General features: G+C 46.3%; 1 protein-coding gene across 1 annotated transcript in view; it reads left to right on the top strand.

Moving 5' to 3' along the window:
• LOC142571829 (uncharacterized) overlaps window positions 1-20,939 on the top strand; it is an 87,190-nt gene extending 66,251 nt beyond the window's left edge. Inside the window, exons 7-10 of the mRNA XM_075680875.1 lie at window positions 3,160-3,426; window positions 6,779-6,916; window positions 7,926-7,998; window positions 20,717-20,939. Of these exons, the coding sequence (XP_075536990.1) occupies window positions 3,160-3,426; window positions 6,779-6,916; window positions 7,926-7,998; window positions 20,717-20,939 (701 nt within the window). The remainder of the gene's footprint in view (window positions 1-3,159; window positions 3,427-6,778; window positions 6,917-7,925; window positions 7,999-20,716) is intronic.
• The last annotated feature ends 4,397 nt before the right edge of the window (window positions 20,940-25,336 follow it).

Consider the following 25,336-nt stretch of genomic DNA (forward strand, 5'->3'; position numbering starts at 1 on the left):
TGCGTGACATATTATTAACGAAGCCGGTCAGCCAATAAGAAAGAGCACTTACTAACGAAACTCTTTGTGAATTGTGCCCCCCCCCCCGATTTTGTCAGGCAAGAATACGGATGAGCGGCTAAAGTTTGTCCAAGGAACGCAAGGACAGGCAGAGCTTTGACTGCAGTGAGGCTGGCACTCTTTTCCAATTGGAGACTTTTGTCCCTCACCACTAGGCATATCAAAAGACCGCTGTTCGAGGCACATCGGAAAGCGAGACGACGTCTTCCATCTGAGTAAAGGAGTGCACTGCTTTTGCGCAGCAGCGGCGCAAGATTAGAACCCGGCTACCTGTCGCCCTTCATCCCACAAGTTGCCAGCAATTGAGGAGACCGCACTCATGGTGCTGCTGCTTTTAAATCACGGAAAGGTGGTGTGTATATACAATTGAGGTAGCATAGTGCAGCCACAAGTGCATGTATTGCATGGATTAAAAGCTCGCCGTAGGGTGGCCACCTTGAACCGAAAACCATTATTTTCTTTTCACTTTGACTACGGAGGGAAAAAGATCGTAACGTTCTGGTTCAGTTCCGGATTGAGCAAAAATTGCGGTTTTCTTACGGTTTACGGCTCAGTGCCGGTACGATACTCTAGTTAATACTTGCAAACCAGGAGGTCTCTGTATTCACGGGTTGCAAGTGTCACGTTGATTCTCAGAGATTGCTTTCATGTGATATCGATATGCAAAATCCCCTCAGGGTGCTAAGCTTGATATCTATGTGCATGAGAGCCCGGGCTTTCCAAGAAGCAGCGGCCATAAAACAAAAAATAACGGCAAAAAGGAGACCAAAGCATGGGTATGTATACCTGCGCCTCGTGAGCGTTCAGCGAGTGTTTAGACGCATTGAAAAATACTTCAACCTCCTCATTCACACCTCATCTTGTAATTTTGCAAGCCGCCAATTTGTAAGCTTATTCTTCAAATGAAACGCCCTGTTGAATCGTCACCACAATGTAAACAAAAAGTCCGTTATATCTACTATTCACTGTTTAAATAAATCACACACGCACTCAAAGGAAGTCGCAGTGTCGCCCGAAAGACGAGGTATCGATTACGATAGCAAATTACTAGACAGCTGTACGAAGTAAGCATAGTAGCTTTATTGGCCCCATAAACTTGCAAACCTTCACTTACTAACTGAATTAAGAAACATGGTGTCGGCGAGCACAAGTAAACATGAACACATCCCACTGGATAAGCGCGGACACTCGCTGCAAAGCGCTGCACGCTGGCGCGAGCAAGCGCTGCAGTAGCCGCGAGCGAAGCGACCTTCGTGCGGTCTATCAGTTCAATGCAAGAGCGGCGTGAACACAGCGCGCACAATGAGCCCTCTACCGGCGCGTAAGACACGGCGCGTGCGACCGTGCAATGTACGCACTTGGTGAAGTCGAAGCCGCCCCCACCTCTCTCCCGTACTGCCTCTCCGCTTTCCTCCATATATGGCGAACGAGATTGAGCAAAACGGGGCCCTAAAACCTAAAACTATTCCAATATGTTTCTACTACAATTTCCTGACGTCAAATTTACGTAACCACAGACGAAAGCACCGGGCGGTCACCCACAGGGTTGTCTGAACAGACCAATCAAACGCTCTCCTCGTTCATAGGAGGTCACTTTTCTTTGCTTGAAAAACGAATAACATTGCCTACACTGAGCGGGTTGTATCAAATTGGCTGACAACAGGCGAGGAGAATGCTCAAGTGGAGAGGGATTCACAGGGGCAGAGCCAGTGCACTCAAAATCGATAACCGGATGAAGAGGGTGGTGGCGGCGTCTGCGATTGGTCGGATTTCCTTTACTTAACTTGTGGTGGCTGGTCGAAAATCGCGGCGGCATGCAACGGAAGCTTAAGGCTGACACTAAAACTGCCCCTCAGCAAAGAAGAGTTGGCAGAATGAGGTAGTAAACGTGCCGAAAGTGCTTGAAAACGTTAAACGGTCACGCAAGAAGCAAATACACCCATGCTCTCCGGCCGGTGCGAGTAGCCAGCGTCTGAGTGATCGGCGGCAGCCTTCTTTTATTCCTTTCGGAACGGGGCAGCCTGCGGCTATGCCGCAAAAAGTTCAGTTTTGTTCGGCATATTAATGCATCTTTATCGCGTACACGTCACTTTGACGCGGTGAGTTTGCACGGTTTTGTCACCTCGCGTGACAGGCAGGTGAAGTGGGTGCAGGCCGAAAAATTTTTACCAATAGCCGAGGGCTAATGGCGAAAAGGGGTCGAATCAGGAATAACTGTTTTTCTTTTTTCTGTCAAATCATGCATAATCAGTGTGTACACATCATAGCAGATGGGGAGATATTGCGGTTTTCGTGACGTCGCGTGACAGACAGGTGAAGTGGGGGGTGGTCGAAAGAAGTTTTTGACCAATCTCGGAGAGCTGATATCAGAATTGGAATAGAAAAGTTTGGAATAGTTTTACGTGATAGCGCCCAGGATTGAGCCGCGATCGTCAGTTTGCCTTGCGCCCGGTCGCGAAATGGGCAGATGCTTCCGGAGCACAACACCGCCCCCCCTCTCTCCCATCTTCCTACAGCCTTTCGCGCGACGGAAGACAGCGCGCTTGCTCTCCGCTTCATCCTTCGCGCGCGCCAAATTCGGACGCGTTCGTCAGCGTCCCTGGCGTGCTCTCACTCGCACATACTGCATACGAAACGCGGCCGACAACGGCATTATCGCCGTTAGACTTCATACGGAGCATCACGGCGATGGTGACGGTGACACCGACGGCAAAAATGCGCATTCAGTCTCCATTTAATTGCTACTGCAATAATAACTTCAATCGAATCGAAGGCGCGACCGAATCCTGTCTGGTCAAGTAAGATCATTAGAATTTAACATACAAAGTGACGACTTAGATAAAATGTGCTTAAGTGACGATTCCGATTCGCATCATTTGTTCGCACTAAAGTTGATTGTAAGACTCCCGTAAAGAAGCGGAAACGTCTTTTAAGCAAATTTTACCGAGTCTGAACAGTGTATAATAATTTGCCGCAGTAGAACTTAATGTACTAGAAGAGAAATCAGTGAAAGAAGACACACGCTAAACTCAATTACAAAAGAAAACAGGAAAAAGTGAAACATGGATACTGGTATTTTATGCCTTTTACCAACTGCAGGTGATATCGGTTACTACTCTTCCGACGGCCGCATCTTCGTCTGCGGCCGCTTGAAAGAGCTCATCAAATGCATGGACCAGCAGGTGGCACCGGCTGAGCTGGAAGAGCTTCTGGCTAGAGACCCAGACGTGCTACAGGTGATCGTGGTTGGAGTGCCGCACCCACAGTACGGAGAGGCCCCTCGGGCATTCGTGGTGCCCCGGCGCCGCCTTCCTGGACCCGACGAAGAGGAGCGGGAGGCCGACAGGCTGAAGGAGCTTGTTGCTGGTATGCATTCCAATCACTCCAAGAATTTGAAGCCGTATACGTGGATGAAATAAGGTAGGATGCCTCGATGCCATCGTCGCTGCTTTCTGGGTGGAGCCACCTTTGGACATAGGCCGTGCCGCCGCAACTTCGCGGGCGGCCATGTTCGTTCGAAAGTGTCTGGTGGTGCGTTGTAAGAAACCTAACTTTTAATACATACCCTAGCGCAGTACAGACAGAGAAGAGACATGTTATTTCCTTGTTTTTCATATACCATGAACATAAGTCTATACCATGCTCCACAAACTTCGTGCTCAACTTCCGGTAGGTATAATGGACTGAGCGCGGGTAGGGCATTTGGCAAAGAGTGAAGTACGATAAGAACCAAATGTGGTCAGCCGCCCTGCATACCTGACTACTGTGCCATGAACGGAATTATTGACATTTATCGAGTTATTTAAATGCCTCTAAGCATTTAAATTAACTATTTACTGGGTTCTGACTTTATCGTAGTTCTACGCATCGACGCACACACTTTCAGCTATCACACACCGCTACGATAGCTATATTTTTTGTGAAATCTGTTGAAGTATAGAAGTAGATTCGGTTTTAAAAAGAGCAGTGTTGAGTGACGTTTCTCAGTCTGTCTTATCTAAGGCTAGCCGCTGTGGCGGAACATTAACTGCAATCGGATTACCCGGGTTCTGCTTCTATAATTCCCGTCCTTCTTGCTGCTTTATAGTTAACAAGAACAACGTCTCACTAAGTCAATGCCTTCCCTTCAAAATTTTAAACATTGGCAATCTCCGTTTTGTCTCGCTGTGGAATCTGGTGTCTGTAGGATGCCGGGAAGCAATGCTGGGTCTCTGTGATTTGGCTGCACTTTCGCATCATTAATCAGGTGGAATGCTTTTGTCCTAAATTTGAGCGCTGAATGCCCCATCTGCACCGCTATCTTCGAATAGACTCGGTGCAAGTTCAGTCTAGCACGAGCTCATATTTCTCCTGTAGTCGCTACTTTTGAAGTGCCGGTTTTTGGTAGCAGATGACATGGCACAACTGTTGTAGCCACATGGTGCTAGGACGTAAATATCTCCCGCACTGACTAAAACTGTAACTCTACTGTTTGTCCCAGCTAAAGCAGACCAAGCTTTTCCTTAAAAAAAGAAAACTACGACATGTGATAGTGGGACCGGCGGTATTTTGTAAGCACTCGCTTTGCCAGCAGTGGTGAATTTTTATGTTGTCAATTATTACCCAATTATACAAAGTTAGTTTCCTATTATTATATATACACTTGTATAACAGAACAGCGCCCGTCGAATTGTGCATCGCATTCGAAAACACTTTATTCCAAAGTTAGAACTCGCTGTATGTCCCCTAGTCATTTTTTCGCGTTTTACAATTGCGGCGGAAAGCGCGTAATAAAATGCGAATTGAAGACTGGCCGCGTATTTCGCATGGGCTTCGGCAGGGCTATCAAAAGGGGTTTCAAATAACCACCACTACTCATGGCTGACTTCGTGCCACGAAAAAGTGACAAGGGCTTATAGCTGTTGGCCGCTTCTACGACTATTCTACTATAAGATAGCCTCGGCTTGCTGCTGTTGTTGTTTTTCTTTCGTTCGTTCTTTTTGTTTTGCTTTGTCTCAATCATATTATTCCTGGCCACCCTAAGCCGGTTCGCAATGCTGTAGCAAATAGCGGGACGCGCTGCCTAGCGTGTCCGTAGAAGCAGCCAACAGCTACGCCATCGCGTTTTCACTTTTTCGCAGTTGCGAAGTCAGCTCGGAGCGGGGGGGGGGGGGGGAGGGAAGATGAAACGGTGAGGAAGCGCGCGGCTTTCTGTCGCGCATAAGGCTCGCGGAGAAGGGGGAGAGGGGGGGGGGGCCGCGGGTGGGCAGGGCGGCGACGCCTGCCCGCCCGGGCCGCTATATATTGGAGAGTTTAGTTTAGGAAACGCGAGCGGTTTGCGAACGCAAGCCGCTTGCGTCCCCTTAACTGAAACTCTCTATTGAAAGTGATCTGCGACGGGGACAACGGGGACAGAGTCCACCGCGCCTTGTGCTGCCATGCCTTAGTTCGCGTTGACGCGGGACGCAGCACGAAGGTGAATTCTCGCGCTGCTGCCGCAACGCTTTCTCCCTCCAGCGTTCTGACAGCGAGTTTCCGCGGTCATCAAGTGAGATGTCTTCGTGTTCATTTCTGCGCGCGTGACACCATGTTATTAATTTAGTTACTCTGCCTATGCTTAGAAGTTTGTACGGGCGAAAGAACTACTATCCTTACTTCGCATAGCTGTCCACTAATTTGCTATATCAATCGATGCCCGGGCTTTCGGACGAAACTGCGACACTTTTTTCTTAAACAGCTTGACCCGCGTTAGCTGGGACATACGCTATAGCTGGCACAATGCTTTCAAGTGATAGTTCGAGCCCCCTATGGCTGTGAGACACGTTAGTAAAGACTAGTAAGTGCTCAATTGCTTTGGATCGTATGGTTGTCTCTATAAAGGTGTTTGCTGACGAAATGATAGCATTCACGGCCGCAATTCCAATACCACGGCGTAGTGCTACCACATTAACGATTATTTCGATGGTGAAAAGAATGTTACCCTCCGTTCTGCTACGCGCGCGTTTGTCGGAAAGACAGGCGACAGAGCTGGTTCATTTGCGCATTTCTTAGCAAAGCAATAATTACGAGGTGCAAGCAAAAGGCCATGAGTCGCGCCAATGCCGCGCTGCACATGCGCAACGCGAACTCATGCGCCAATACGCTCGGAACTCTTGAGAACTGGTTAAGAAAGAGCTGCCAATTCAAAAAGTCCAGCTTAACACACATGTCACTTATCAGTATAGAGTTCTTATGACCGGAGCATCGACGAGTGGGAACCCGTACAGTGGACACTTAGAGCCCACGCTAGCTCTGATGCATTATGCCCCACAGTTTATTGTAGTTGGTCCTGTGGTTAGTTCAATGAGGGCCGACTGGTTTCCAAACTCACGCCTTTCATGCAGGGAACGCGGTTGCGAAGCCCCTGTCGACCGCTATTCGCCAGATGAAAATATACTCTTCTTTTACTCTGTTTCCGTTTAACCATGGTAGCTCTTGATGGGATTTCATTCAGCATTATTTTAGTTTGTCGCGGATGTCATAATCATGGTTCGATGCAACAGGTAGTAGCCAGAAGGAAAGCTTTCATTCGTACCCATCCAGGATTGCATACCGATTTTGCAATGTATAACCAACATAAAGTTGCATAAATTTTGTTTAATTAGAGGATATTCCACAGTTTAGAGCTTTTGAGGAAGTATATATGCAAAATAGATTTTTTTTTGCTTCTAATAGTCATGAAAGGCTTCCTTATTTCCAGCCAATTTTGCCCACCACAAGCACCTGTACGGCGGTCTACAGTTCATGGACTGCCTACCGCAGACTGGAAGTTACAAAGATTCGCGCAGTGCACTTAAGGAGATGTACATTAAGCAGAACGGATGCGCCAGCAAGCCAAGTTAGGATGGCTGAAACATGTTTCCGTACCATAGTTTATTCTATGTTTCGTGGAACACTCAGCTTACTTGTACACTAGAGAAATAAATAAATGGTGACGTCACTGCTAAAGAAGTGCCGTATTTTCTTCCGCCAAGCTCCGCCGTTGAAAAGCCGGAAGACGGGGTCTGGTGGTCACATGGTTATTGACAAGGCCTGAGCGCTCCTGCATTTAGCGAGCTGCCCACACATCAACCTTTAAAACCTAGTCAAGAAGATAAATAGTTCATCCACCACGGTGCCGTAGCAGTTTCACGTTTCACCGCTAAGCCCCAGGGCGTGGGATCAATTCCCAGCCACGGCGGCGTCATTTAAATGGGGGAGAGATGCAAAGCACCCGTGCACCATGCATTGGATTCACTTGAAAGAACCTCAGGTGGCACGTAAAACACCCGACTTTAAAGGATATAGTTGAGGTCCTACGAATAAAAACTTGCAGTTTAGCTCGTAACGCGAAGCAGTGAAGCAATATGTGCCAAAATATGTTGCGCAATAATTCTTAAGGCCCAACCACTGCCACGCGTCGGCAAGCTTCGGTACGCGCCGACAAGCGAACGCTTCGCTTCGCGTTGGTCGGATGAAGAGGGCGCGCAACCACTGGACACAAGCTCTGACGCGCGCCGACGCTCGCTCCTCGGCTGCGGCGCACTGGTGCTGGACCATTTTGTCTTCATCCGTCAAAGTCCGGCCTAAAACAGCCTGCTGTACACTAAGCTTTAAACAATAAGTTAGTGATCTGTATGCTCATTTTGATATACAACACGTTTGATTATTCAATGTAGGCCTACCGCAACAGTTTCTTTTTATCTTTAACGTAACAATAGTGCACAAAATATCGACATCAGCACTCCCGCCTCTCGCACATCGTCTGTCTTACAAGATCGCTTTGCAAACACATGCATGATGGTGCCATATGAATGAATAATGAATAATGAATGAATGAATGAGTTTATTTCCCCTGTTTACAACAGAAAGGAAGCAGAAGCTAAAGGCCATGTGGTCTGACAAAGGCTTCTGCTCCCACAGCAATTCGGCACGCAGGCCGTACGTAGCAACATGCATCATACAGACATACCAAAATCAACTGCAGTGTCGCGAAACAGAATTTTATTTTCGTGAAACAGAACATGTCTACAAGAAATATGAGCAACCAACAGGATACTCAAAGTACGATACATTTCGTTTCAGACCAACTACAGCCTGAAAACAAAACAAACAAAAGATTAACAATTTATACTGGGGTTCTAATCAGACAATATCATATCAAAAGCGGTTGTACCATTTCGCTTTTGGTAGCTCATTGCACAGCCAACCATGTAAGAACTAGGAGTGCAAAGTATCACTGAAAAAAATCTGTGTTAGAAATATTGTCACGTAGTAGTGACGGTGAAAAATGATGCACTCTCAATCACAACCATAGTGGCGAGCAATGTCGGCGATCGTCGAAAATCTCATCTGCGGGTCAAGCGCGTGGTTTTCGTACATCAGCCGTCGAAAGTTCCAGCGTATTGGCTGGTGCCCGCGCGGCTTCAAGAAACTGCTACACAATTCGCGTCGCGTGTTCAATCAGATTATACAAGGTTCGTCGACAACAGACAACCGACACAACCATCAATCACATTCGCGAAACTTCCGATACGTGCAGGCGCATCCTGTGCCGAGCGATAACGCTTAACATTTTTTAGCCGCTGAAATACGCTCACCGGATACAGATAAAGTACCCGCGTCAATATAATTATGACTGCTGCTGGTGCATGAAAGAAACGTAAAAAAAGTTGGTCCTGAGAAAATCAGCAAAAAAGAATTGAAACACCTGTAGCACTCACACAGTAAAAAAACATCAAGAACAGCTAAAATTTACGTAATTCATAGCTTGTCTTCTCCCGATTTGTGATTCTATCAAATCTTGCCCATGGAGCACCGCATTTAATATAATAGGCTATTGATCAGGAGGCCTTCACATCGAGTGTATTGCTAGAAAAAAAATTCACAGCGTAAAGGCCATGTTCTATTGTAACGGGTTTCGATATGTGAATTTTGTGTTTGTGGATATTAATTAAATTACATACTGTCAGATAATACAAGCTTGAGAATCGGAGGGTTTTAATAGGCGTCTTCCGTTGCCGTTTGCCAAGTCGTACTATTGAAGCGTTTATTCGAATGTATGGGGGCAGCTCATTTGCATAATATGAGAATTATATATAAACAGGTTATTTTCACAACTTATACACTTCGTCACCACAAAAAATACCAGTTTACTGTCTGCAGGGTGATATGATATTTTGACTGAGAAAGACATTAAATTTGTTCTGTGAGGCACGCAATAATTCCTGTGGCATATTATGTCATTGCACAACACTGGATACAGTAGCCAAGCATTATTAAAACTCGGAAGAAATTAATAGCACAATGCATATGATCAGGCACATACAATTTTATTAAACTTTCTTAATTCATGCCTTTTTCTAATTGTACAATATATAGTTACTGCCCTGAAATGATATACTAGTACATACTTAAAAAGCACAATTTCATACTACAATAATAATCAATCAATACAATTTTTATTGTAGTGCCCAGGAAGAGCTAGAGCGTATTCGTACTGGTGCACTCAAAGAGCAATGTATGAGATAGAATGTACAGAAAACATGAATGTGGTAGACAAAAAAAATCGAAATAGAGAAACAAATAGGAAAAAAAGAAAATGAGAAAGAGTAAAAGGGAGTTAATCATACATGATTATCTACAGATACACAAAACACAGCAAATGAACTCTGAAGCATGTCAATACAGGCACAGTTCTTATGTGTTTCGGAGACGAGTCATATATATCAGTCTTGCAACAAGGCCAGGCAATGAATGCGCAATGCTTCCTGGTATACTGTTGCGGCATGAACAAATGCATATGATCAACAAGCTTCGGGAAATGCATAATGTCATGGACCACCTTATACAGGAACAAAAAATCTTGAATCTAGAGGTGCGAGTTATGGTATATTTGCGAAGGCTCAACTGTGGTCGCCAGAATGGGAAAAGTGGTGCTTGAAGATATATATAAGTTTATTCTGGACGCGTTCAATGAGGTCAGAATTAGATTTGCTCGTTCCACCCCCTCCTACAGAGGCATAGTCTAGTGGTGGAATGCACATCGAAGAATGCAATTTCAGAAACACAACTGGTGAGTGGAAATCATGCAATATACAGCATGTGAATCCAAGAGCATGGAGGTGATGTGTAATTATCTGGGTGAAGAGAAGTTTAGCATTTTGTCGAAGTACACACCAAGATCTTCCATTTCATCGACCCTCGGCATGGGAGCATCCCGTAGGGTGTATGAAAATTGCACATGGTGTGTTTTTCGCATATAACTTAATGCCATAGTATGCGAAACATTTAAGAGTACCTTATTGTTTCTGCACCAGTTTGAGAGTCTCGCACCAGTTCCACATCGCATCCCCCTGACTAGTCAGGGGGTTGCGATGTGGAACACTGTTAACAATCTCAAATATTTTTAAGTCGTTGGCACACAAAGCCATGCTGTTCATTTATTAAAATGCTCTTAGCACTAACAGAAAGCAAGGAATGCAATATCGATTAAAACATTCTTGACGCAGTGCAGAGGATAGATATAGGCTGTCAGTTAGGAACTGCACATCTAGCACCCGATTTGTATACGGGCAATGTCCATGCTACCTTGCGAGTGCTAGAAAACGTACTACACTATAGAGAACTATTGAATGTGCTTTTAAAAACAGGGAACAAGTATGCTTACGTACGTCTTTACCCTTTCAGACGCCATGTTATCCCACGTATCCAGCTTTTCTGGACACGAGGGTTTAGTTCGCCTGAGTGCCACCACGTGGCGTACTGACCTTAAACTTTTCAAACTTCCCGCGGTGACGCGGTGAGGACGTCAACAGAACAAAAAATAATTAAAAGATATCCATGTGCATTGCATTTCGTCACAATGCTTGTCCCGCCGGCGTCATCAGTGTTCTTGTTAAAGGGTAGCCGCACGTCGCCTGGAAATGACTCCTTATCCTAAGAGCGGTCGGTCGCGACGAGCTATGATTGATTCTGGGTTGGTACAGTTCGATGATTGATACATTTTTTTTTCTGTTTTGTTTTCCCTTTTCTATTTTCTTTCTGATGCTATGGAGTAAACAAGCTAGGGTAGCCGTCAGAAGCACTCCGTGGCAGCCTTTCTTCACTCGCCACACATTCTTAACGTCCGAACATCGCACAGCGTCAACGAAAGACGGCGTCGTGGGCGGCTTTTGATTTTGACCTATCGATTTCGTTAAAGGGACCCTGAAACGATTTTGACGATTTTCTACAAACGTGCTGAGTCGTTAGAGTAGGTCTTTCTGATCATTAATTGATGCATCGAAGTGCTCCGCGTAAAGCGTGTAATTTATTATAAGGTTTTCAAAATGCACATCACTGCCGATCGCAGGACACTGTTCGGCAAAATTTTGAGCCGCCCTGCCCATATGACGCAAATCACCCAATTGACGTCAGTGGGGCGAACTATCCGATTGGCTGCCCAAGGCGATTGATCGATAATTTTTCCAACTTTATGGTAAACAAATTATGTTCGTAATAGTTGGAATGTTAGTTAACTTGTTTTTATAAAAAGAAAATAACATAAAGAGAATGCACAACAACAATTTTGCAATACACTTAAGCACTTCCGGCACACAGCAAGTGTCGTCTGCTTGTGTTACGTGTTCCGCCTGTGACGAGAGCTCCGCGGTCAGTGTCGGTCTGTCTTTTCGTTAGCACAATGAATCGCCATTGTTGCGTTGTGGGCTGCAGACGTAGCGACTGGATATATGTCAAGTTGCGACATCGTGTCCCTCTGCAAGGCAGCAGACGAGCGGAGTGGCTGCAGCACATCGGACTATCGGTATCCGATCAGCGCCAGAGAGAGAGAGAGAGAGAGAGAGATAGAAGAAAGGGGAAAGGCAGGGAGGTTAACCAGAGGGGAAGATCCGGTTTGCTACCCTACGCTGGGGAAAGAGGGGAAGGGGAAGTAAAGTGATAACAAAGTAGAGATAAAGAAAGAAAGGAGCACAGACATACATTCGCAGTTGGTCACTGTCGCCGCACACTGTCACCGCACAGCACAGTAGCACTTGCAGCACTATGAACATCTGTTCATGCTACAGCCGCTTGTCCAATTCTGTAGCCTTTAAAAACTGCAACAGTGCCCTTGTCGCACTCCGCTGCGATGGCTTGTGATGGCGGCATGTTAATATAAGTTCCTCTGTTAGAGGTCTTCAGTCAAAGCGCCCTATCGCGTTTGCGAGCGATCGTCTCTGTAAATTACAGCGAGGACAGTCACAGAGAAGGTGCTGAAGAGTCTCCTCGTTACCACAGTTATCACACGAGGCGTCGTCGGCCCATCCGATTCGGAAAGCAAAGGACTTGATGAACGCCACCCCTAGTCATATTCGACAAAGTAGGGTAGCTTCGCCAGGATTTGAATAGTAAAAAGAGCACACCGTACAACTTGAATGTTTTTCTGATTTTCCTGTTACAAGCTCGACAGCTCCGAGAAGACAGACACGCATCGAATAGAGAAAGTGAATTTCCGTATTTACGCTTACCGGTGATCGTTGTCGTCGTCGGGGCCGTCAGGGGAATTCGGTGAGTCTGGTGGTGGCGAATCGTTGCGGCCGTCGTCAGCGTGGAGGGGATTGCGAAAAGGTGCGTCGCTATATGGGTCCAAAGCCATCTTCTCGCTCATCCGGCGCAACCGCTCCTCAAGCTCCGGGTCCATGACGCAAATGACGATCAACAGAACGTTTGCAACGCACACTGCTTGGATAGCTCTCGCTGGTGATCGACGGCCAAGCGGCTAGCGGAGAGGTTTCGCGCGGCGGGGGAGGGCTCCAAAACAACCGGAAGTGGATGATGTGACGTCGCATCGTGACGCAGAATAAGTGAAGGCGGAGCTTAGCCCCGATCGCTCGGCGAACCGGTTGAGGAGGAAAAGCATGGCTAGGAAGGAGGGTAACTTGTAATTGCTTGTAGCTCCTTTAATACGTAACGCTTCACTTAAATTGTGGTGCGAATGTTCTACTTAAGCTGTAACTATACGCGCCTACAAGATTTGTCCGAACCGTTTCAGGGGCCCTTTAAGGTGCCCCCAATTATTTCGCTAGCGACTTTGCTATCCGTACTCATGGGCTACTGTAGCAGCTGCAAATCGAGATGTGCTTAAGTATTGAAACATATACATGGAGATGTTGGTTTTTCACCTTGAGACAAAAGTCACGACACAAAAATTTAGCCAACTGTCTCTGTGTCGTCGTCCGTTAGCACGCTATGGCCGAAGCTGCTCGCGATATCGCATCACCTTTACTGGCCACCAGGCTAGGTTTGGGCATGACATATACAGTAGTTGCAGTTAGTTCCCAAATTAGTCTCCTGTCACGGTTATCCACGTGCGTGAAGGAAGACCGCAATTTAAAATTATTGTGCAGTAATATATTGAGGATTTGTCTGCAGTCCATATTGTCTATCATGTTGCCGTTCCGCCTTTATAATGTAGACGCAATGTAGACTAGCAGGAATCGAACGCCATAAAGGCAACCCACATACTCAAGGGCCTCGCGCACAACTCCTGACATTCAAAAGTATTGCGGCTGCGAAGGACATCCTTAACGAATGGTACATAATACATTATGGGGTTTTACGCGCCATAACCATGATCTCATCATGAGGCATGCCGTAGTGAGGGATTCCGGAATAATTTTGAATACCTGGGATTCTTTAACGTGCGCCTAACCCTAAGTAAACGGGTGTTTTCGCATTTCACACACATAGGAATACGGCTGCCATGGCTGGGATTCGATCCCGCGACCTCGTGATTAGCAGCCGAACCCAATAGAAACTAAGCAACTACCGAGGGGAAGGAATGTTGGCAAGTCGAGGAAGGTGACCAGTCGGCACGTGAGACAATTTGTTCTCATCCTCATTACCCATGAATCGGTACCAACCGTAGAAGAATGACACCGTAATGTGCACAGTATTTAATGTGATGGAGTGCGCGTCCAATATTTCAGACCCGAATCGCGATGTAACGACGGACGACCAGGCAGGTTGCTTATACGTGCAGTCGCCTCACAGCTGCCGGGCGCTCGCGTCGGCCACAGGGCGTACGTGCTGGGCCTCTCTTCAACACTTGCCGATATTCTCGCCTTATTTCGCAACATCGCGTTTCACCTGAACTGCTTCAACAGCCAGTTTATTTCTGCCGAAATTTGGCCACCCTGTCATCGTAATGGCTTCTTATTTTTAGGTCATCCTTTGTAGTTAGCCTTATGCTGTCCTGACGCTTCCAGTGGTTTCACCTTACCCAAGATTCCCACATTTTTGTCGAGCTCTATTCATAGTTTGGAGGATTTTTAATAGACCTTGAATCTATAGCACGACCCCCTGACCACGCTGATCAAAGATCTGTTTAATTTTCATGAGGTGTTGTGCCAGCTTCTGCCTTCTTGCCGTTCATCAACCTCCAGATTTCCCTATCACTTTTATTCAATTTTGACGGCTACAGTCCCATGGAAGTTGGCAATGATATAATGACCATAGGATTAAAGCTGTTCAAACAAATTCTACCGTGAACACGACAGCCGCTTTTGCTCACTGAATGCAAATATTTTATTATTGAGCGGCATTCCTAAGCATATAAATTCATAGTCTAAAAGATTATGCCGATACCACGCACTGTGCGAATCGATGTAAGCGAAGCTTACTGTGTTTGTTTTGATTGATGTTAATCAGCGGTAATGCTGACTGCGAATGTCTGATTTATTCAGCGTATAGGGCAATACGGAGATCAGCGAGTTGATGGCAAATGTTACCTTGCGTGCACTACTGCTCTTTGTCTGCGTAGTACGCAACATACAGCGAGCCGCGTTTGCTTGGGGCGTTGTTGTGCGCCATTGTTTGTAATATGTGAGAGGGTTGAGCGTTGACATCGCTTCACATGGCACATCGCATTGAGGCAGACGTGCTGGCAGAATTGTCGTGCTCCACGTACCGAAACACTATCGGATTATGAGGCACGCCGTAAGGGCGTACTCCGGATTAACTGCGATACCCTGGTGTTCTTTAACAGGCTCCGAAATCAAAGTGCACGACCATTCTTGCATTTCGTTCCCGTCGAAACCGGCTCCCGCGGCGGGAATCGAACCCGCGACCTCAAGCACTACCATAGCCTCAAGCTACCGTGGCGGGCACATGTGTTGATTTAAGGTGCGACCACTTCAGTAGTCTCACCTATACCCTGCGGCAATTAATTGCGGCTTTGCGTCTGCACACCCTGCGTCTGCACGCCCTGCGTCTGCACGCCCTGCGTCAGTTGTACGCTTGACAAATGCGCATGGGGTTTATTTTTTTAGAAATAGCAGAAACGTACAGTACTGTGCCTTCAGTCTACCCGCAACTGCTGCAGTGTCTAGGAAGCAGAGTTTCGTTATCTCCTCACGTCGTCTTTTCTCTGGCCCATCCTTCCCCCCTGTATGAGAACGGCGACCGAAGAATGGCAAGGGTGAATGGCAAGTTGGGTTGGCATATACTATTTTGTGCGTCAGACTTCGTCCCATTCATTTTTCAAAATATGCCAGAGCTCGAAAAGGCCGGCCAACTTACTAGGCCCCTTTCCTCTGTTTACTTCCCCCAAGTGTGCGTCTATCGCTGTGGTTACCAAATACACCCAGCGGTATACTACCACTCAAACCTACCCTGAAGCAACTGAAGTCGCCGGCTTTCTACAACACGGCGTTCACGTTCAATTTGGCTATCCTGAAGTACTTTTCGCTGACTTCGCTCATCGCTTTCTCGCCAGTGTCACCTCTTACACTACTCGCTCCTGCGAGACAACACGAGCACGCAACGACCTTAATGAAGTATCAATTACACGCTAGTGGACATGCGACGTTAGTTGACATGTCAACTTTTCTCTAGAATGAGCACCCAGGGATGCCAAATGCAATGCCTGAACCAGAACCAATTGTACTCTGTGTGCACAGTTACCGTCAACAGAGTCTGTAGGTGCGCGGGACGACCAGACCATCGACTACCAGAGCTTTGATAGGCTTGCGTTACACTTGCGCACGAACACAAGCCACTTGGGTCACCACGAATATTATTTGGCAGACATTCCTCTTCCACCTCCTAAAGTCATTGCTGCAGGTCACATTTGAGTGACAGTGAAGAAAACACTGCAAAAAGTGGAAGAATCCGACTTTATTGGTGGAATTGTGCCCAGGAAGAAAGGCAAAACTCGCAGCTGTGAGCACCATCATCGACTAATTTGTCTGCATATATACACATATAAATACACACATACATATATACATACGCACATATACATATACATACACACATATACATATATATTGTAATGGGGTGTACTGAACAGTTCAGATGGTAGCGTCTGTTTGTAACTGAGAAAGCCGGTGACGCAGAGCAGGAACAGCTGGTTGCCCGAACGGCTGCCCGAACCGAACTGGTTGCACTGCAGGCATGGAACAGATGATCTGGCTGGCCTTGTTCTTGTGCTCTTGTTCATTACAATTACCCCCGGAGCAAAAGCGGAGCCATCCTGGCGACTTACGACGCGGAGACGAGCGGGTCATAGAATTGTTTCAGGCGGCTAAGATGAACAACATCCTGTCCATGGCGGCGCTTGTCGGATGTCGGTGTAAGCGGCTCTATGACATAGTTGACCGGAGAGGTGCGTTCGACGATGCGGTATGGTCCATCATAGTGCGAGAGAAGTTTTGTCGAAAGTCCAGGCGTGGTAGAAGGCACGGACAACAAGACAAGTGTGCCGGGAGCGAAGTTCGGATTCGTAGCGTCGCCATCATGATTGGCTTTTTGTCGTTGTTGGTCGGCGGAGGTGAACACTCGGGCTAATATGCCGCAATTCCTCGGCGTATCGGGCGATGGCTGAAACGGGAGCACACTCTGATGTGCCTGGTGTATAAGGCAAAACCGTATCGATGGTATGGGAAAGATCGCGACCGTAGAGAAGGAAGTATGGAGAAAATACTGTATTACTTTGTGTAGCCGTATTATATGCGTACGTGACAAATCGGAGGATGATGTCCCCGTTTGTATGCTCCCATGAAACGTACATGGCGACCATATCACCAAGGGTGCGATTACAACGCTCCGTAAGCCCGTTAGTTTCAGGATGGTACGCCGTGCTGGTCCTGTGAACGATGCGGCATTGAGCAAGCAGAGCTTCAACCACCTGCGACAGAAACACACGGCCTCTATCACTCAGCAGCTCCCGAGGTGGGCCATGACGAAGAATGAAACGATGGAGCAGAAAGGATGCAACGTCACTGGCGGTCGCTGCAGGTAGAGCAGCGGTTTCAGCATAGCGTGTAAGGTGATCAACTGCGACAGTAATCCATCGTTTTCCAGCGGGTGTTAGCGGTAGTGGCCCGTGCAGGTCAATTCCCACACGGTCGAAGGCACGAGCAGGGCACAGAAGCGGCTGTAATAAACCTTGGGCCGGATGAGGCGGAGATTTGCGGCGTTGGCATTGCGGGCACGAGCGGACCAACTTTTGGACAAAAGTAAACATTCCTCGCCAGTAGTAACGTTGCCGCAAGCGCTCATACGTCTTCAAAACGCCTGCGTGTGAACATTGTGGGTCAGTATGGAAAGACGCGCACATGTCGGAACGCAAAGTCCTAGGGATAACCAGGAGCCACTTGCGACCATCGGGCTGGTAGTTGCGTCAATACAAGAGGTTATCGCGGACAGCAAAATGGACAGCCTGGCGACGCTGGGAGCGGGAGATCGGAGATGCAGGCGAGCCAGAAAAGAGATCCAAAAGAGGCCACCCAAGGATCCTTGCGCTGTTCTGATGCGAAGGTGTCGATGTCGACTGAGGATACCGCCTCAATGGTGGAAAGGGAGGCCGTGTCTGCTGGCAGCGGAGAGCGGGACAGAGCGTTAGCGGTCTTACGACCTGAGCGGTATATGACGTGTATGTCCTATTCATGAATGCGCAGAGCCCAGGGGGCAAGGCGTCCACACGGCTCTTTTAAAGAGGATAACCAACAAAGGGCGTGATGGTCAGTAACCACATTGAAAGGCCTGCCATATAAATAGGGGCGAAACTTCCCGAGTGCCCAAACGATGGCCATGCATTCTTTTTCTGTGACGATGTAACTGCGTTCCGCTTTGGTCAGCGCACGACTGGCGTAAGCAACGACGTACTTGAAGTAGCCAGACTTGCGCTGCGCAAGGACAGCGCCAAGGCCAATACCACTGGCATTCGTGTGCACTTCAGATGGGGCGCTTAGGTCGTAGTGTCGCAGTATAGGCGGAGACGTCAGGAGACGGCGTAAGGTCACGAACGCGGTGTCGCATGCAGGAGACCAGGAGGATAGGTCGTTGGCGCCACTTAAGAGTTGTGTCAGAGGTGATATAACCTAGGCAAAATTGCGAACAAAGCGTCTGAAGAACAGAGGCCAATGAAGGCGCGGAGTTCTTTGTCTTAGGTTTCGGAAACTCTGCCCAAGCGCGAAGTTTTGATGGGTCGGGCCAAATGCCGTCTCGTGGTACGAAATGACCTAGAATCATGAGCTTGCGCGCGGCGAACTGCACTTTTTCAGGTTCAGTTGCAGGTCTGCATTGGTCAAGGACGTCAACACTTGCTTCATGCATATATATAGTATACTCACACGCGCGCATCGGCGCAGGAGGCGTTGTGCTCCGGCAGCAACTGCTCATTTCACAGCCGGACGCAAGGATAACTGACGATATACAGCTGAATCTCGCGCACCATATGTGGACGAATGCAGGTAGGCAGCGCGGGAGAGGGGGGGGGGGGGGGGGGATGGCGGCTTCGACTACGCCGACAAGTGCATACTTTGCATGGTCGCGCGCGCCTTACATTGAAAGCAATGTGTACACAGCCGATTTTTGTGCGCTCCGTGTTCTTGTCGCTCTTGCGTTGAAGCCATAGACCACCCGTAGGTCACTTCGTCCGCTACTACTGCCGCGCTTGCTCACACTAGCATTTTCACAGCGAGTGTCCGCGCTAATCTAATGTGATGTGTTCATGTTTGCTTGAGCGCGCTGAAAACGCGCTTGTTCATTCAGTTAGTAAGCGAACGTTTAAAACTTTATGCTACCGATAAAACTATCCTTACTTCGCATAGTTGTCTACTGATTTGCTATCGCAATCGCTGCTTGGCCTTTTGGGCGAAACTGCGACTTTTTCTGAACTAATTCGGATATGTAACTTTATGTAATTAGGGTCCGTACTGATGTAGTATATCCTATTTCGGGCGTACAAATGTTTCATAAAACAAAGTTGAAGTGTCTGGAGCATTAAAAATGTTTCGGCTTAAGTAACCAAGAGCACGGTTAGCACTGCTTACTATTAATGTGGGTTGCCCAAGTGAGGTTGAACGTGATATGAATTCCTAAGTACATTTACGAATTTACCTTTTCTGAAGGAAGGTTCTTTAAATAGTATATTGAGAGGAGACAGGTGTCCTAGGTAAATGCATAGTTTTACAATTGTTAACATTTAATTCCATTAGACATCGACTGCACCAGTTACGTATTATATCAAGGTCGCATTGAGGACGTTTGCAATCGCAATCTAGTATTTTCTCTAAAGATGACAAATCTATAAGCGAAGACATTAATGTTAGAAGTTACTTGGCAAGGAAGGTCATTAATATGTACAGTCACCCGCAAAACTTTACGGGAGATGGGTTTCACGACAAATGCAGATTTCCGCTCTTTTAAGGCGTAGCGCTTCTAATTTAATGAATCGCATTGTAGTTCGCAAGAACTGCTACGTATCAAAGCTTTTAATTAGGGGCTACGTGCACAGGCTTCGCGGAAATCTGCTGTTCTTAATACGTACAGTCACCGACAGAAATTTACGAAACGCGGAATTTGCGAAAGAACCAAAGGACCGAGAACCAATTCTTGGACCATTCTAGAGGCAACAGAGCACATAGGGGAGTTATAGCCGTTAGCAGTTACGTATTGCGAGCGAATAACAAGAAAACATTCGGTCCCTTTTAAGAGATTAGCATCCATATAGAATGTGTTTAGTATGTTGTGATAGTTACCAAATGCTTGTGAGAAATATAAAAAACGCAGTCAGCGCGTTATTAACGTTCAAGAATTAGATGCAACTCCTCAGTGAAAGATACGAGTTCAGTTTTGCATGGGTATAATTTCCTAAAGCCATGATGTGCAGCTGAAAAATGTTTTGTTCAAAAAACTTCAGGCTTTTGAATACAATGTACTCTAGCAGTTTCCAACACGTGCTGATAAGTGAAATGGCCGATAGTTGCCAAGTTTGTTACCAGATTTGTGGAGTCTCCCTCCTAACTTTCGGTTGTTGAGACAAAGGGCCTGTTGAGTGACTCAAAAATTCTCGTTGGTATAATCGAACTGTACGCGGAAATGTTTAAAATCTTCAGCAACAATGCACGCATCTACTATCACTGGGAATATAACAGGATAATCATAATTACATAAGGCTGGAAGTTGCTTATTAAGGGCTGCCAAAAATTGTTACCAATTGCTTCGCTAAGGTGAGTTGCAGAACCAATTTTAGGAATAAACTACTCACATGAATCATTTCATAAGATGAAGTTATGTTAATGAGGTCCAGTTTGGTTCAGTTCGAAGTAGCTGCTGTACAGGGTACTGCGATGTTGCTTCACTATCTAGTGTTCCTGTTGTCCTTTGTTAGGCTGAGCGAGACTACCATGGGCCTCCGGGGGCGCCTCGAGGCAGCGGAGCGCGAAGTTGCTGAACTCAAGGAAGAGCTGGGCAAACAGGCGGTTGCACAAAATGGGACTGAAAACATGGTCAGCATGCACTTCGCATCGACTTCTGCATATCTGATGAAGGCTCCTCTGCCCTTCACACTCTGCTGGTTGCTCAGCAGTATGGGCTCAGGCTTCATTCAGTAGGTCAAGATTTATAGCAGCAGAGTTGCTACTTCTTTTTGTCGGAACATTCAATAATTTTGGACGCTGAGAAATCAGTTGTTCTAAACAAGTTCTATGTAGTAAAATAGAATCCCTGCCACAGCGGCTGCATTTTGATGGGGGCGAAAACACTCGTGTAGTTAGATTTCGGTGCAGGTTAAAGAACCCCAGGTGGTACAAATTTCCTGAGTCTCCCATTACGGCGTGCCTCGTAATCAGAAAGTGGTTTTGGCACGTAAAACCCCATAATTAAAAAAAATTATGTAGTAAAATAGCTCTAGAGATTCTCAGTACTTCGAACCTATAGTTCACAAGAAGTATAGGTGTCTCATAATTTTCATGTGTCCGTGGAGCTGCAGATGGTTGCAATTTTGGCAAATGACACTGTGCTTGAGTGACAGGATATGAACTACAGAATACAAGACAATGCTTAACAGTGACTATTGCTTACAGTGGGAGATCCTGGGCACGGGATGGCGGGGGGGATACACAGTGCAATAAAGCTACTCAAATTTTGGCTGGAGTACCATACTTATCCTGCATGTTCTCACTAACAGGAGTGAAGTGGTAGCATTAGACAAAGTTTCGGCATTCCTAATAGGAATGGCATTGAAACGCTGTCTTATGCAGTTATCGGCGCACGCGCCAATAACTTCACAAAACACAAGGTGCCGATAATTGCACAAGACTGAAGTGTAACTATACTTCAGTTTAGCGCTTCTGAAGGAAGTTGCATCGCAGGTATATGCATTGAGTTGTGGAATGTAGCTGATTTTCGCGGTGTTACATTAAAGATCGGCATGCAGCTGTTGACACATTATCTTCAGCTGGTAAGGGACTGACCCGTTCCGACAGATCAGTGGCTGTGGTGTTCTGCTTCAAAGCACCACATGGTTGCGAGTTGAATTTGCAGCTACAACAGCTGCATCTAAGTAGGGGCGGATGGAAAACGGCGTTCTCTACTTCCGAACTTTTACTGCACGATCAACGCCCCATAACCTTTCCGGTGTGTGGGCTACGAGTGTTCCATAAGCCACAATTATCTTATATGGTGTACGAACTAACGTTAGCCAAGTTCCACGAAAAAGAAAAAAAGGAAACAGTGCAAGATTCTAACACCTACAGTAGGCGGTTGAGAACGCCGACAACTGAACACCATAGGTCTTATCGTATCTTGCAATGTATTTTAAACATTTCTTTTCGTTGAACAATTTGGCAAACGTTAGCTGGGACACACGGTATATAGATATATTTGACAGGGTACGCAGGTTATTAGGCAGCAAGTGCAAAGCGCGCATTTGAAAGTAACCATTTGGCGGGATGACTTCATGGGAATTTACAAAGCGCTTGATCACACTTGACATCAACGATGGATGTCGCACTTGCAGCTTTGCGTGCAGCAATTTAATTGATCACAGGGAACGCCCCAGAAATGGTCCATTTTCTGCGTTCTCTCTGCACTAAGCCGTGAACCACACGAACGATATTGTCGTGGACACGCAAGAAATTTACCATTGGGCAGTTCAGGAAAGGCAGGATATCGTATTTCAATGGTTGCCAAGTCACTGCGGCGTCCTTGGAAACGAACATTGATCCACTCGAGCTTCACACGACAGTCGCTATACCGATGTCAAGAATAGATGCAGCGGGAAAGCTCCATGCACTTGCTCGCGAGCTTACGTAACCTTAAAAAAAAATAGCTCCTTTGTTCCCTGGGTCCTCATACGAAGCTCTGCCTTCCGCATGTTCCCTTCCACGACGGGAGGGAACTCAAATGTAACTCGTTTGGGGGTAACTGAATTTGCTCTCTCGCTTTTGCTAATGCGTACTCCTACATCATCGAAATCGCCAGAAGTCGAGAATGCGATGTCTGTGGGTGCAAAGATATGATAGAGCACCTTCTATGTGATTGTCGTCACCTCAGTCGACAAAGGAAAATCCACAGCACCCCGCTAGACAGGATTGACAAACGTCCCCTTACGGAAGCCTGAATCCTTGGATGTTGGTCCCATCTCACGTCGGCCCAAGCTGCTTTAAAAGCGCTAGTGAAATTTTTAAAAGAATGTGCACCCATGGATCTAAAAAACGCCTCGTTTATCACACTATAATCTTGCTTTCACATATTTTCTGTCGCTACTCCACCCCCCTGCACAGAGTAGCCAACCGCACACTTAGTCTGCTTACCCTCTGTCTTTCGCCTCTTGTTTTCCCTCTCTTCTAAAGCAGACTAGCTGCGTAGACTAAAGCAGACTAGCTTGCATCACACTAAATATGCATAAACTGAATTTCCCAAATTATTTGTCTCTTTTAGCACGCAGGATGCTTTGCGCATGTCGAAAGGTGCCGATTATTTGCAATGTGCCATCGGTAAATATTTGAAAGCTGCATGGCTTCTCATGGGTCATTGATGTATAAATTTAAAACGGGACGACTGAATGGAGCTTCGCGAAACTCAAATTTGTAGCCATGCGATTCCATTCTGCAGTGGTTCAAGTGGGGCCACCTGTGAATGTTCAATTAGGTGATTATATAAAAATAAGTCTAAGAGTCCGCAATACCCATAAGAGTGTAACTTGTGACAAAGTATGGAATGATTTACTGTATTGGATGCTTTTTTCACATAAAAAAGCTGACAAATATTGTATTTCAGTCCAAAGCGGAATGCAAAACACTGGGAATTTTCGACAGGACTTGCGCACTAGAGCCAACTATGAAGCCGTACTGAAGTTTGCTTGATATAATAGGTGAGAAAGACATTCATTACGCCCAGGACATGCTTTGACAACACGATTTGTGATGAACGAGGGACAATAGAAACAGAGCGGTAGCTCAATACATCACTGTTGCAACCGCTTTTGCAAAAGGAAATCCCACGTGCCACTTAATGAGGGGGGGGGGGATATACCGCGTTCTATGATACCGTTAAGTATAGAAAGCAACATTCTTTTAGAACTTTGATATTTCTATCGATGTCTGCAATGACACATCATGAATCCCAGATTTTCTTTCAGTTTAAGACTCGAAAGAATGCTCATAAGGTCTGACTCTGTCAAAAAAGTAGGAACGCAGAAGTCGCTTGGACGGAGTCTAGTGTACACCTCTAGGCTCTAATCGGCGAAAGACTATTTGGCATACGCTTTTTCCTTGAGGTGTTCGAACAGTGAAGTCTTATCAAATACGAATATTTTGTAAAATAAACTTCGATTATTGGATGAAATCGTGTATGCGCATAACTTCTAAACATAACGAATTATACATTTTTATATCATCCATTGGCAAAGAAAGGCTAATTTGCGGTATTAGATGAATGTAATACCATTAAAACCGGTTGTCAGGTGAACTCAGACGCCTGTAAATAGTAAAGTAAAAAGCATACCTGATGTACCATGACAATAATCCAAATATTAGAACGCGTCACCATGTGCAAGCAGTACAGTTCCTTATTAAAAGCTATCGGCAATACTACAGCAGCGCGCGTAGTTAAGGATAATAAACATTTTGAGATTGGCCAAAAAATAAATTACTTCGCCTAAAGTGAAACAACAAATTCCCTGGCTTCTCTAATGTGACGTGTGGTGATCAACGACTGCAAAAATTATTGTGAAGAAGTGATCCACTCACGACTTTCACTCCGGAAAATGTTCGTCTGCGAATCAATGTTTTATTCCAGCAGAACCATCACAGCAGAAGTCCCCGTTTGCGTTGGCCTTTCTCCCGGCAGACAGAACCTGTTGTCCATCAGTCCTGAATTTCGGAATGCGAATTCTCAAATTATCTACATTCCTATTTGATATTTCGAATATTTTCACACTCCTGGTTCTTTCCCTTTCCTGCCCCGCAAATGTTTTCCTGTTCACGTGTGTGTTCATCGCTGATCTTCAACCTACTAACCGGTTGTCGCTTACTCGTGACTTACGAGCTGCGAGCCCATAAGGCGAAATGAGATGCTCAAGCAAGAGAAATCGATTTCGAGATAATGCATCGAGCAAAAACTGCCAACCTCCCATTTGGTAAACGTTTTGTTCAATGAGCTTCCGAGGCTGAACACTTCAGAAACTCGCTCGGTCAAGTGCAGAGATATCGTCAGATTATCGTTACGGTGAGGAATACTGTAATGAAAACTGAGTAACAAAAGCACCTCTTTGTAGGGCGAACCTGTTCCCAGAAAAAGTCAGTGACACTCATAGCATAATGATGGCGGCGAGCACACTCGGGAATCGGCGAAACCAGATGTTCGATTCAAACACGTTGGTCGGCTATTTATACATACGTTCCTGAACGTGCCAGTTTAATCGCTGGTGCACGCAGACGTTCTAGAAAGTACAACACTCTTTTCACCACGCACGCAATCTTACGAAAGGCTCGGTGACAACAGATAA

The sequence above is a fragment of the Dermacentor variabilis genome, chromosome 1 (genome assembly GCF_050947875.1).
Source record: "Dermacentor variabilis isolate Ectoservices chromosome 1, ASM5094787v1, whole genome shotgun sequence".
Classification (NCBI taxonomy): Eukaryota; Metazoa; Arthropoda; class Arachnida; order Ixodida; family Ixodidae; genus Dermacentor; species Dermacentor variabilis.